At 42.1% G+C, this 14,785-nt stretch overlaps 1 protein-coding gene across 1 annotated transcript; it reads right to left on the reverse strand.

The window, feature by feature from the left end:
• Window positions 1-73: 73 nt before the first annotated feature.
• LOC117454253 (transmembrane emp24 domain-containing protein 9-like) lies at window positions 74-14,171 on the reverse strand. Its single transcript, XM_034093421.2, has 6 exons — window positions 13,683-14,171; window positions 8,745-8,845; window positions 6,180-6,305; window positions 4,495-4,635; window positions 2,255-2,370; window positions 74-232 (listed from the first exon to the last, which is right to left on the reverse strand). The coding sequence occupies exons 1-6, from the start codon at window positions 13,816-13,818 to the stop codon at window positions 229-231; spliced, it is 624 nt and encodes a 207-aa protein (XP_033949312.1). The 5' UTR covers window positions 13,819-14,171; the 3' UTR covers window positions 74-228.
• Between the last annotated feature and the right edge of the window lie 614 nt (window positions 14,172-14,785).

Here is a 14,785-nt window from a genome sequence, read left to right on the forward strand (position 1 = left end):
GTGTTTTTTTTTAACTTGTATTTTAATTTTACTACTTATTTCTGCTTCGGGGACATTTGGCTGTCTTTGGCTCTTTTCTGCTGTAACAATGAACATGTGGGACTAATAAAGTATTCTGAGGGGGGTCTCGGTATATACAAAAGTATTTGATTATGCTTCTGGAAATATTTACAAGTCCCATTTTGTTGTTGTTTCCGTTGTAGGTCCAAAGTGTACTGAAGAGGAGCGTCACCTGAAACACAGAGCGGACACCACATGTTCAAATGTACAGAGACGTTCAGACGTTGTAAATAAAACGTATTTTCATATTAAAAATGTAAATCTCTGTTTTTCTACGACCTGAGACTTTTGTTTGTTTACAAGTTATAACGAGGACGGATGAAAAGAACACCGACATGGTTTTCTTTAAAAGGTCAGCTATTCTCCATGTCTCTTCTACATCAACATGTGTCCCCTCTTCTTCATGTCTCTTCTACATCAACATGTGTCCCCTCTTCTTCATGTCTCTTCTACATCAACATGTGTCCCCTCTTCTTCATGTCTCTTCTACATCAACATGTGTCCCCTCTTCTCCATGTCTCTTCTACATCAACATGTGTCCCCTCTTCTTCATGTCTCTTCTACATCAACACGTGTCCCCTCTTCTCCATGTCTCTTCTACATCAACATGTGTCCCCTCTTCTTCATGTCTCTTCTACATCAACACGTGTCCCCTCTTCTCCATGTCTCTTCTACATCAACATGCATCCCCTCTTCTCCATGTCTCTTCTACATCAACATGTGTCCCCTCTTCTTCATGTCTCTTCTACATCAACATGTGTCCCCTCTTCTTCATGTCTCTTCTACATCAACATGTGTCCCCTCTTCTTCATGTCTCTTCTACATCAACATGTGTCCCCTCTTCTTCATGTCTCTTCTACATCAACATGTGTCCCCTCTTCTTCATGTCTCTTCTACATCAACATGTGTCCCCTCTTCTTCATGTCTCTTCTACATCAACATGTGTCCCCTCTTCTTCATGTCTCTTCTACATCAACACGTGTCCCCTCTTCTCCATGTCTCTTCTACATCAACATGTGTCCCCTCTTCTTCATGTCTCTTCTACATCAACACGTGTCCCCTCTTCTCCATGTCTCTTCTACATCAACATATGTCCCCTCTTCTCCATGTCTCTTCTACATCAACACGTGTCCCCTCTTCTCCATGTCTCTTCTACATCAACACGTGTCCCCTCTTCTTCATGTCTCTTCTACATCAACATGTGTCCCCTCTTCTTCATGTCTCTTCTACATCAACACGTGTCCCCTCTTCTCCATGTCTCTTCTACATCAACATGTGTCCCCTCTTCTTCATGTCTCTTCTACATCAACACGTGTCCCCTCTTCTCCATGTCTCTTCTACATCAACATATGTCCCCTCTTCTCCATGTCTCTTCTACATCAACACGTGTCCCCTCTTCTCCATGTCTCTTCTACATCAACACGTGTCCCCTCTTCTTCATGTCTCTTCTACGTCAACATGTGTCCCCTCTTCTTCATGTCTCTTCTACATCACCGTGTGTCCCCTCTTCTTCATGTCTCTTCTACATCACCGTGTGTCCCCTCTTCTTCATGTCTCTTCTACATCAACATGTGTCCCCTCTTCTCCATGTCTCTTCTACATCAACACGTGTCCCCTCTTCTCCATGTCTCTTCTACATCAACACGTGTCCCCTCTTCTTCATGTCTCTTCTACATCAACACGTGTCCCCTCTTCTTCATGTCTCTTCTACATCAACATGTGTCCCCTCTTCTTCATGTCTCTTCTACATCAACATGTGTCCCCTCTTCTTCATGTCTCTTCTACATCAACATGTGTCCCCTCTTCTTCATGTCTCTTCTACATCAACATGTGTCCCCTCTTCTTCATGTCTCTCCTACATCAACATGTGTCCCCTCTTCTCCATGTCTCTTCTACATCAACATGTGTCCCCTCTTCTCCATGTCTCTTCTACATCAACATGTGTCCCCTCTTCTCCATGTCTCTTCTACATCAACATGTGTCCCCTCTTCTTCATGTCTCTTCTACATCAACACGTGTCCCCTCAGGGCTGAAACAGAGGGGGATTATGGGTAATGCTGCAATGATCTGTTTGGTGTTTCAGCCAATCAGAGACAGGCTCTGTATATATCTGAGACCTGTGATATATGGATGAAAGCAGTGTAATAGGGGACTTTTAACTATGTGATGCTACTGTGGATCACTGAGGTCTCACCAGGACTTGGTGTGCCAGATGATGATGAAAACCACGTAGAGCGAGCGGGCGACCGGCCACCAGAAGATCCACATGTTGGTGTTTTGCGTCACCTCAAGGAAATCTCTTTCTCTCAACTGTGAAGCAAACAGACACAGAGATTCAACAACATTAAATAGACTTTCTTTGCTAAGGAAGGATACTAACTGAACTGAACAGTTGAGATGGGGACGACTCTAAATGACCTTGAAGCAACTCTCAAGGACCTTGAAGCGACTCTCAATGACCTTGAAGCAACTCTCAAGGACCTTGAAGCGACTCTCAAGGACCTTGAAGCGACTCTCAATGACCTTGAAGCGACTCTCAATGACCTTGAAGCGACTCTCAATGACCTTGAAGCCGCTGTGGCTGGAAATGCTTCTGCTAACTTGTTGTATGACTGCGTTTATGTTAGGGATGCCAGCGATTATTCGAATATTCGATTTTATTTATATATTTCTTTTTTTATTATTTATGTTTTTTTTTTTTTTCTGGCTTAGTTTCAACCAAAATATATATAAATATATATATGCTAATAATAGTAATAGTATTAATAATTGTAAATGGCCATTGGTCACACCACCAGTTTGTTTTACTGTAAACTTGGAGGAAGCCTGCGTGCAGACTGCTGCTGCAGCACGCTACACACCGACCCCGCCCCCCCTCTCCCTCACACGTGCGACTAAAGATGAACAAAGCGGCAGGTAAAAAGAGTTCCTCCTCGTGGAACTACTTCGAACTTACAAGTCCAAAGGAAGTTAAATGCAAGCTCTGCGAAAAGACGTTGGTCTATCACAGCTCAACCTCAACAATGTGTTCGCATTTGAGTGCCGGTCGAATAATCGATTATTATTCGCCAGGGCTGCCGAATAATCGATTTTGATCATGGTCAGTTTCTGGCAACCCTAGTTGTGATTGTGTGTTTTAATATTACTATATATATTAATATTACTATTACTATCCTGGTTAAATAAAAAAGGTAAAATTAAACACAACAAAAAAAACAAGATGGTGTCGTACTGCATCAGAATAAATCTTCTGGTCACGCATGCTATAGTTAAACAGATTCCCCTTTAAGCAACAGCTGATTACACTCGTTAAAGGGGACCTATCATGCTAAATGCACTTTTTGATGTCTTGTATAAATGTGTCCCCGGTGTGTCGGGGAACTCACGCAGCGTCAGAAAATAAAACCCTCTCTCTTTTCCTCCGTACCCAAATCTCTAAAAACGGGGAACAACGGAGCTGATCCAGATTTGAGTCCGATATGACGTAACATCTGAAATGTGGACCCACGGGCCAATCAGAAAGCTGCTATCAGAAACAATGCCCGACTGTTTTGGACGTAATATGGTCGGTGTTTACATTAGCGTCGCTAGCACTCAGAGCTAACCTGTGCTGGAGAGCATGTGTGTGAAGAAGCAGGAAGTAGAAAGGAACTCACCTTGTGGTGTAACCGGCAAGAGAGAAAGCCTTTGAGCTCCAGACTGTTTCAGAGCCTTGATGATCCATGATATGGAGTTTCATCACGGCAGCATTTAGTTTAGACGGTAGCTGCCGGGTCCCGCATGAGCTCAGGCCCCTTTTTATTTTTTAAAGCTTTATACCCAAATCAGCACTTTTGAAACAGGAAGTGAAAGAGAGGGATATGAGGCATGGCTAGGATGGGGGATCTGTTTGGTATTTTGAGCAAAACACTTCAAAGACATGTTTTTTATATATTTTTATATATCTGAAACCTACGCTACTGCCTAATAATAGCATGATAGGTGACCTTTAACTCTCAGTAACGGCAAGATGTGAGTATTTTAATTTAATGACTATTATTTCTTTTTTTGGTTTATTATATAAATGCAGATTTACGTGCTAATAAAATAAACTTTATTGACAGATGTCAATCTAATATTGTGTCCACCCGACATTTCAGTGAGGAAAGGCCTCAAAAAGAGCCAAACATAAGGCCACACACACACACACACACACACACACACACACACACACACACACACACACACACACACACACACACACACACACACACACACACACACACACACACACACCACACACACCCACACACACACACACACACACACACACACACACACACACACACACACACACACACACACACACACACACACACACACACACACACACACACACACACACACACACACACACACACACACACACACACACACACACACACACACACACACGTAGTTCTGCTCCTGCTGGATCTGTAGAAACAGCTCGATCAGCTGTCGGACTCTCAGCTGCATATCCGTCAGTCTTTCTCTAGCAGCGACCTCAGCGTAGTGGTTTGTTCTCTGGGCCGCTCGGAGCTCCAGGCGAACCGCCTGCAGGAGGGACACACTTTGGATTAACTTGAAAAATAAAATGTATTATTATTTATTAAAATTACCTCCAACACCTCAGCTTTTATACACAAGTTAGGTGTAACAGTTAGAAGATAAGTTGGTATTGTTGGGAAAGTCCTGAAGGTCCTCTTCCAAAAGTTCGAATTTGGAGATTTTTTAGCAAAAGTTATAATTTTGAGGAAAAAAACAGAATTTTGAGATTTTGAGAAAAAAAGTCACAATTTTGAAAAAAAAAGCTAACGTTATATAAACAAACCACATAACAGTTGCATCACCACTCCTTAACTCGAGGCGTGGTGACATCTAGTCGTTTAATTTATCCACTTGTTAGCAACTGCCTGTTTCATGACACGCTTCAGACACTCACCAGTGGGGTATTTACTGATACATTTTATGTTGTTGAACAAAACGTGAAAATCTCTTCAGCTTGTGTGAACAGCAGACCTTGGAGACGAGGGGACCAGAGGAGGCAAAAGTATTTTCTGGGTTTTAGGACTCAGAGCGGTGCAGGGATGACGTATTGTAGTTTCGACCCTGAAGTACGCTGCTTGTTCCCTCGACAAAAAGCAACGGGATTTCTCCAGAGGATTTAGGAATATCGTAAAAAATAAGCTCTGTGGAAAACTAACCTGTTTCAGCCGGATAATCTCCACATGTCTACCCTACTTTTATAATTTTTTTAAATCATAAATCTAATGGCCAGAAGCAAAATGCTAACGTTATGCTAGCAGAGGTTCTCAACGTGCGGCCCGCGGGCCAATGGCGGCCCTCGCAAATGTTTCTGGCGGCCCGCGATAGTTAATGCGACACGCTGAAATGCATGCGTTATATTTTAATCCTCCATGGTTGCATCTAGTAAGAATTAGAATGGAATTTAAGAATGGTAAAACTGCGCCCCCTGGGTTGTCATTCCTAAATTATGAATGACAGCTTGTGGAAAGCTTGCGAGACTACTGGTTGCATGGCAACTAGGCATCTCGCGAGTTGCGGTAATTGGTTAGTACAATAAAGAAAGGATTTGTTTTGGAATTATTTTGTGTTCCGTTTTGTCTTGGGCGGCCCTCAATCCAATATTGAGTACCGACATCGGCCCTCACTCATCAACACTTTGAGAACCCCTGCTATAAAGGAACTACAGGCGAGTCCAGCAGCACGACTTCAACGTCACGCCGACTTCAGATCCATATTCAAACACACAGATTCTAAATGGAACGAGTTGAAGCGTTTGTTTGAACACTCTGCAGGAGGCAGGGACTTGCTTTCAAGCAGAACAGAAACTAACTTAGAGGAGTGTTCACGTGTTCGGCGTAATGACGTACAACGGCCTCAACAGCTTCTGTAGTCCTCTTCAGCCACTTGGTAACAACCATCGTTTTCAGACACGTCAACTCTTCAGAAATCACCAGCTGATGATTTAATGTCGTAGAACAAAACGTGATCCGTCTCTTCACTTTGTCTCAGACCTTAGTTCAGATACTTTCCACTACATTCCTGCACCGCTCTATAGAAGTGTGTAACCTCACCAGCAGGACTCCAGCAGGCAGCGGGTGCTGTGAACAGTTTGCTTGCAGACAGATCTGGTATCCTCCAGGTTCCTTAGATCTGACTCTGAAGCTTCCCTCCGAGCCGTGAGACCGAGACAGAAGCAGCTGCAGGAAACACAGGAATAAATCAGACTGTTCAACGCATGCAGTTTTGTAAAATGTAATAAAAATATGATTGAAAAATTGTAGAATATCCAATATCCTTTAACAAAGATCTTCTACTCAAATGTTAACCAACCAGGATTATTTTTATCGCACGAGAAAGAGGAGAAATCTATTTAGGTACATACTTTTGAGACTAGCTGATCCTTACAAAAACGAACTACCGTACTTTTCGGACTATAAGCCGCGACTTTTTCCCCCATTGTTTTTGTACAGCTAACGGCCACTAGGGAACCTCCTAAATCTATGGATTTCACAGGTAAAATTAACCACCTTTAACTCTATGGGCTCTAGGACCGGTCCGCGCCCGCCACCTTTAAGCGGCGGGCTCCAGCAGGAAAAGCTGGAGGCCGGAAAAGAGTGAGACAGGTAGCGCGCCAAAGTAAAAGTGGAACCGAGAGACAGAACGAGAGACAGACAGACGGACAAGTTAGCTGCTGTGGCGTATATGCAGGTGCGCTTTAAAGTCCGAAAAGTACGGTAAACATATATATAAAAAGTAAACCCTTAAAAAAAGAATTAACAAAAGAATCATACAACTAAACACACTCTAAAACTTAATCCAAATTAAATCAGAAACGTATAGAAAATGTCGAACAATTATTATCGTAAAGGTTTTTTTCACATTGGTGTTTTCGTGTCATTTTTATTACAGATTACTGACACCAATAAACACAACAGCTAAATCACATTGTTGTTATTCCATCTCGGTTGGTGAACACAGGGATGCAAACTCATCAGGTAGGAAAAAGGTGACAGGGATCCGAGCCCCCCGAGCCCAAAGAATATCAGCTTTAACATGAGGAATAACAGGATGTTAGCCGTCAGAACAACTAAAGCAGCAGGGAATAATAACAGAAACGCCAAAGAGTCACATCTAATAGAAATATATAAAAGCATTTATTTTAATTGTGTAGCAGTCAGTTTATAATTTTGGCAGCACTGTTGAGCATTTTGAAAATGTATTTTCATGCCTCTGTGCAAGGCTTACGGCCCGTCTACACTACAGGCATCAAAAAATCTTGAAGCTGGGCGTGTCTGAGGCTTGGCGATTTCTCACGCCCAAGGCGACCAACAACCAATCAGGAATCTCCCGCCCCCGGCATACAAAGCAATAGCAATGTTAAAACGAAGTAAACTGGATATAAAATCCGCAAACAGGCGAAACCCTACCAGTTCCACCCACTGTCTCTGCCACCTCCCTCCATGCCTGGTTCCTCCGGTTTGTATCCCGGTAGGTGAACAGAGACTGATCATTCAGCACCGGGTGATTCCCTACCGCTATAATGAATTTTCCCTCCATTTTTTGAATATGAGGAAATGACCTGCTGCGTAGTCTCTCCCAGCATACACGCGGTTTGATTGGCTAGCGCTTGTACTGGCAGATTTGCATACGCATGATTGGCTGATGCCAAGCATCGAGCCTCAAAAGTTGAACATTGTTTAACTTTTGATGCCGATAGATGCTCGTGATGCTTGCAAAGCCATGCCATGCTCCCCACAATGCAGTTCGGCGAAGTTTAAAAATCTTCTACGTCACCCAATTCAAATGAATGGGCGAAGCGGTGAAAGCATTTTTCGATGCCTGTAGTGTAGACGGGCCGTAAGTCTTTCTATCTGTAGAGCCACTGGTGTAAAGTTACCAAGTTCATAAACTCAAGTACTACTTGGGTACAATTTTGAGATACTTGTACTTTACTTAAAGGTGGGGTATTTAATTTATTTCAGAAACACTTGTTATATTCCATGGAATGCTCTGAACATCCCGATAGCAATGAATATCTGAAGTGCTTTGACAATAAATACATAAAAAATGTCATCAGTGGAAGCCGTGGCGCTGTAAAAAGCACGACCAATCATCTGAGCCGGCTAAAGTAACTGGACGGCCTACCTGCCTGTCAGCCTTCCATCTGGGCACAGACTGATCTCGTGCCCTCATTGGGCATGAGCGCGTTCGTGTGTGTTGGAGGAGGGGCTCTGTGAGGAAGTGGCAGATTTGTTCCGGTTGTGTATTTTCAAATTCTAGCGCACTCGAGCTGGTTTCTCCAAAAGTACCTACCCCACCTTTAAGTATTTCAATGTTTTGCTACTCTGTACTTCTACTCCTCTACAGGAGGAAATATCTCCTGAACTTCCCCACTCAATCTATCAAGACCCGAGCCGTTGTGTAGAAGTCCAAGGCACGGGCCGGCGCGTATCGGTCAAAGTAATCCCTAGCCACATGAACTCTGACCCTAGGAGATAGAGGTAAAAGTAATTTGTGAAAAACGCCTGGACACTGTTTTGTAACTTAGGTTTTTCAGGTGTAAAAACCCTCCATCCGAGCGTGGAAGACAAGTTAAACATGTGTTTTTATTTAATCGGAACCAAACCAGGACTCACCTTGTCATTAGGATCTTTGACCTGGACTGATAAGGTGATGTTCTGAGAGACCGGCAGGTACTCGTCTCTCTGTCCGTCAAACAGCCGGGTCCGATAGTTTCCTGCAGAGAGACGAAACACAAAGAGAACCTCGGTCAAACTCGGGCTGCTGAATACTGTGTGTTGTCAATGATATCGTGGAAATGAAGGAGTCTCGTGATTGAATTACAGTGTTAATAGACAAGGGTGTGCATTACGAGAGGCTTTGTGTGCTATTGAAAGGTGTTGCATGTGTTAACTGACTCGAGTAAAGTACCGGCCAGTGAAACCTAACTTTGACATAATTCTCCCCTTGTATCCGGGGCGTAACACGAGTATACTTTCCATTAGCAGGAATACAATGAAAACTTAGCTCAGGAAGTATTTCTCATGTCAGATGCAGATCGTAACAAATACTTTCAACCCATTAAAGGTGGGGTAGGTAATTTTGAGAAACCGGCTCGAGATCGCTAGAATTAGAAAATACACAACCGGAACAAATCTGCCGCTTCCTCACAGAGCCCCTCCCCCAACACACACAAACGCGCACATGACCAATGAGGGCACGAGGTCTGTGCCCCAATAGTGCTCAGACCGCAGCAAGGAGGCGTTTCCTATAGGGGCGTTTCCTATAGGGGCGTTTCCTATAGGGCGTTTCCTATAGGGGCGTTTCCTATAGGGCATTTCCTATAGAGGCGTTTCCTATAGGGCGTTTCCTATAGGGGCGTTTCCTATAGGGCATTTCCTATAGAGGCGTTTCCTATAGGGCATTTCCTATAGAGGCGTTTCCTATAGGGGCGTTTCCTATAGGGCGTTTCCTATAGGGCATTTCCTATAGAGGCGTTTCCTATAGGGCATTTCCTATAGGGGCGTTTCCTATAGGGCATTTCCTATAGAGGCGTTTCCTATAGGGCATTTCCTATAGAGGCGTTTCCTATAGGGGCGTTTCCTATAGGGGCGTTTCCTATAGGGCATTTCCTATAGAGGCGTTTCCTATAGGGCATTTCCTATAGAGGCGTTTCCTATAGGGCATTTCCTATAGGGCATTTCCTATAGAGGCGTTTCCTATAGGGGCGTTTCCTATAGGGCGTTTCCTATAGGGCATTTCCTATAGAGGCGTTTCCTATAGGGGCGTTTCCTATAGGGGCGTTTCCTATAGGGCATTTCCTATAGAGGCGTTTCCTATAGGGCATTTCCTATAGAGGCGTTTCCTATAGGGGCGTTTCCTATAGGGGCGTTTCCTATAGGGCGTTTCCTATAGGGCGTTTCCTATAGGGGCGTTTCCTATAGGGCGTTTCCTATAGGGGCGTTTCCTATAGGGCGTTTCCTATAGGGGCGTTTCCTATAGGGCATTTCCTATGCCCTATAGGAAACGCCCCTATAGAGGCGTTTCCTATAGGGGCGTTTCCTATAGGGCATTTCCTATAGGGCATTTCCTATAGGGGCGTTTCCTATAGTGAACGACGGGAGCCGGCTCTCGCCCGCGAACGAGACGTTTTTTGTTTTGTTTTTGCGGAGGGATCTAGATCGGCATGAAGGCACATTATGCAATGTGCAATGTGGACATTATCCCGCTTATTACACATGGCCACATTCTCAACAAAGTAACGACATGACTCCTCATGATAATTGAAATGCTTTTATGGATTTAGAAAAAGATTTTATTGATTTAAAAAATAGTTTTTTGTATTGATTTAAATTGACATGCATCCGCTAAGAAAAGTAGTCCGTTGTTACTGTTTGAACTAACGTAACAACGGCAGGAACTGCTTAGATAGTGTTTTTGAGGAGCTTTTTGATTACAGATTTGAAAACATCGTTGCTTGCTTTAAAAGTAGCACAATTCATTATGTCAAACCTTGAAAGATATCCCTGCCCTAATGCCAAAAGTAACTGGCAACTATGTCGCCGTAGCTATGATGTCTATGTCTGGACCGCTGCGTAAAAAGGAGGGTTTCTGACCCATTACTTCTCTTCCTACTTTTTGTCCCCCTCTCCTCCCCCCGCTGCAGCCTAGCAGTTGATCTCAAAGCACGCTCCCCTCTCCTGCAGGGAGAAAAACTATATGTATATACTTTATATAGGTTGATACAGTAGCCCCTTTTTTTAAATAGTTTTTATAGGTGTTGCCATCTGTTTTGTGTAGCGTGGTTCTACAAGCAAGTCAATGCATGAATTGGGTGGTATCAGAGAGTTAAGGGTCGGTAAATGCAATGAAAACAATTGGCCACAGCAAATAATTTATATTAAACATGTAATTTTTACTTTTGAATACTTTAGTACAAAGGATGTCTTGAATAATTTAAGTGATATATGTGTACACATATAAATCATTAGTCAAAACAGCGCTACATTTGATTTAATTAAAAAGGTATAATATGTGGTAAACTGAAGAGCCCTTTGGGAGCCGAAAGAGCCGGCTCTTCTTGGTGAGCCAAATGATCCGGCCCAGCAAGAAGAGCCGGAATTCCCATCACTAGAACAATGACTTGGATAAAAAAAGTTAGGAAACGCCCCTATAGGAAACGCCCCTATAGGAAACGCCCCTATAGGAAACGCCTCCTTGCTGCGGTCTGCAGACAGACTCTATTGCGATGGAAGGCTGACAGGCAGGTAGGCCATCCAGTTACTTTAGCCGGCTCAGATGATTGGTCGTGCTTTTTACAGCGCCACGGCTTCCACTGATGATATTTCTTTATGGATTTGTTGTCAAAGCACTTCAGATATTCATTGCTATCGGGACGTTGAGAGCATTCCATGGAATATAACAACAAGTGTATCTCGAGCCGGCTTCTCAAACGTACCCACCCCAGCTTTAAAGCTTCTTTGGTTTATGTATTTCCCCCCACAATAAGTTCACCATTAAATAAAGTGATTTTGCAAAACCACCAACATTTCTGAATGTAACTTCCCTTGGAAAATAGTGACAAAATAGGCTCAGTACATTTATCTGACTTTTAATCAGAGATGATGAGTTACTTTAATCCTGTTTATCACATTTGGACTTAAAAGGAACTTCCTCATAGTTTGTTCAGCTGTGAGCTAACTTAGCTATGTGTATGCGTATATAGTGTATATATGTTTATAGAGTCCTGCTTTTACTTGGTCACTTACAACAAGCCCTGCAACATTTAGCTTATTTTATTATTATTCTCTGAAATTGTATATCATTTACTTCATTGGTCTCACAACAAAAGCTGCACTATTCTATTTTAATATTTATTCGATGTCTCATATTAAGGCTGAATTGTTGGAGCAGCTTGAGATTTAAGTTTTTTATTGGCATATCTACACTGTAGCTACTGTGCATATGCAAATAAAGCCTTTGAATCTAGTGTTAATAGCATTATACCATATGTATGAGTATTTGATGGTAACTTTTATTTATAGTCAGTGGTGTAAAGTAACTAAGTACATTTACTCAAGTACTGAAGTGCAATTTTGATGCACTTGTACTCTACTTGAGTATTTCCATGTTATGCTACTTTGTACTTCTACTCCACTACAGTTCAGAGGTCAATGGTGTACTTTTCCTCCACTACATGTATTTAATCTCTTTAGTTACTTCACAGATGTGGATGAATGATGTGAAATATAATCAAGTGTTGAATCAGACTTTAGTTCCACCTGGAGTAAATCCACCAGCTACCCTGCAGTCTACAAAGTACTTCAGACTAGCTGCACCTTCACCAGCTACCCTGCAGTCTACAAAGTACTTCAGACTAGCTGCACCTTCACCAGCTACCCTGCAGTCTACAAAGTACTTCAGACTAGCTGCACCTTCACCAGCTTTGAGAACACTTTCATGATCAATCATTATAAAACACATCATATATATTATTCTGAAATGGACCAATCTGCACAACGACTACTTTCACTGTCTTTCACTATATTCTGATGAGAATACTTTTCTACTTTCACTTGAGGAACATTTTGAATGCAGGACTTTTACTGAAACAGAGTATTCCTGCACTCTGGTACTTCTACTTTTACTCAAGAACAAGATCTGAGTACTTCTACTTGTACTCAAGTACAAGGTCTGAGTACTTCTACTTTTACTCAAGTACAAGATCTGAGTACTTCTACTTTTACTCAAGTACAATATCTGAGTACTTGTACTTTTACTCAAGTACAAGATCTGAGTACTTCTATTTTTACTCAAGTACAAGGTCTGAGTACTTGTACTTTTACTCAAGAACTAGATCTGAGTACTTCTACTTTTACTGAAGTACAAGATCTGAGTACTTCTACTTTTACTAAAGTACACGATCTGAGTACTTCTACTTTTACTCAAGTACAAGGTCTGAGTACTTGTACTTTTACTCAAATACAAGATCTGAGTACTTGTACTTTTACTCAAGTACAAGATCTGAGTACTTCTACTTTTACTCAAGAACTAGATCTGAGTACTTCTACTTTTACTGAAGTACAAGATCTGAGTACTTCTACTTTTACTAAAGTACAAGATCTGAGTACTTCTACTTTTACTCAAGTACAAGATCCGAGTACTTCTATTTTTACTAAAGTACAAGATCTGACTACTTCTACTTTTACTCAAGTACAAGATCTGAGTACTTCTATTTTTACTAAAGTACAAGATCTGAGTACTTCTACTTTTACTAAAGTACAAGATCTGAGCACTTCTGCTTTTACTCAAATACAAGATCTGAGTACTTCTACTTTTACTCAAGTACTAGATCTGAGTACTTCTACTTTTACTCAAGTACTAGATCCGAGTACTTCTTCCCCCTCTGTTTAAAGTCGATGAGTTTATGCTGTGTATTGCGGTGCCTTTGTCCCTCTAAAGAACTTCCTCATAGTTTGTTGATCAGCTGTTAGCCTGCGAGCTAACGTATCGTTGTCACGCGTGAAACTCTCGTTATCCCGGGTTAAACTTTCGTTATCCCGGGTTAAACTCACCCATGAGCATCGTCTCGTCCGGAATCTTCTCCATGAAGCATTTCCTCTCGGTGTCCCCCATGTGAAAGTACAAAGACGAGACAAACGTGAAGAAAAAGTTCAGAAGTACAACTGTCAACAACTTCACCGCCGCCATCTTTAAACGGCTACCGAGTTCTTAAAAACAAAAAAAACTTTGTTTAAAACTGTCAACGTACAAAGTATCAATAAAACTTCAGAATCATTCACATGAGGAAACTGCGTTGAGAAAATAAAACGACATTTAAGTTTAACGTAGACTAAATACAGTTTAAACTGCAGTTGAGCACTTTAAAATACTTTATTAAAAACGTTATTCAAAACGGCTGAGAAAACAATGGGAAGCTCACAGCTCGGAATCGGCTTCTTCGTCTTCTCTCGGTGTTTGGCGGATTGCAAACAACTTTAAGGTGCATACCTTCAGGTCAGAGGGTCTAGGTATAAAAGTCACGGCTCGCCACTGGTTTAGGGGTAGGGCTATACACCCCCCGAGATTTTGGTGATTTTCATGATCTAGTTAGGTGCTTTTTAAGTCCTGTGGGGGGTCACACATTGGATAATATATTGATTTCAAACCATGTCAGCGGGCTGCAGCATCAATTATTTTTGAATGTGTAATACATAAGAATCAGTTGATTGTTACTATGAATGATCTGGACATGCAGAAGAGGCTAAAATGATCACAAAACATTGTCAACATTCATTTTCCATGTCTCTCTCCTTTAACCTGCAGCCTCTCTTCCATCTTCTTTAGTCTCTCTGTCTTCTTCCTGTTCTATACTCTCTCTGTCCTCTACTCTCTTTGTTCAATCTCTCCCTCGTTGCTCACTTGTTGCTCCTCCTCACTTGTTGCTCCTGCCAGTGAATTAAAAGCAATTCAGCCATTTAGTTCATTTCACTTGTTTGTTTGGAACAAACTCCCCCAGATAATAAAAACCTCTGCCTCAATAGAAATGTTTAAGCGGCAGTTAAAGACCCACCTTTTCCGACAGGCCTTTGGGTCGGAGGAGGAGGTGAGTTAGTAGCTGTCTTTTATCTTTTATTTTATCCTATGTATTACCTGCTGCTGTTTTATGCCTTTTATT

This window comes from Pseudochaenichthys georgianus, chromosome 10 (assembly GCF_902827115.2).
Source record: "Pseudochaenichthys georgianus chromosome 10, fPseGeo1.2, whole genome shotgun sequence".
NCBI lineage: Eukaryota > Metazoa > Chordata > Actinopteri > Perciformes > Channichthyidae > Pseudochaenichthys > Pseudochaenichthys georgianus.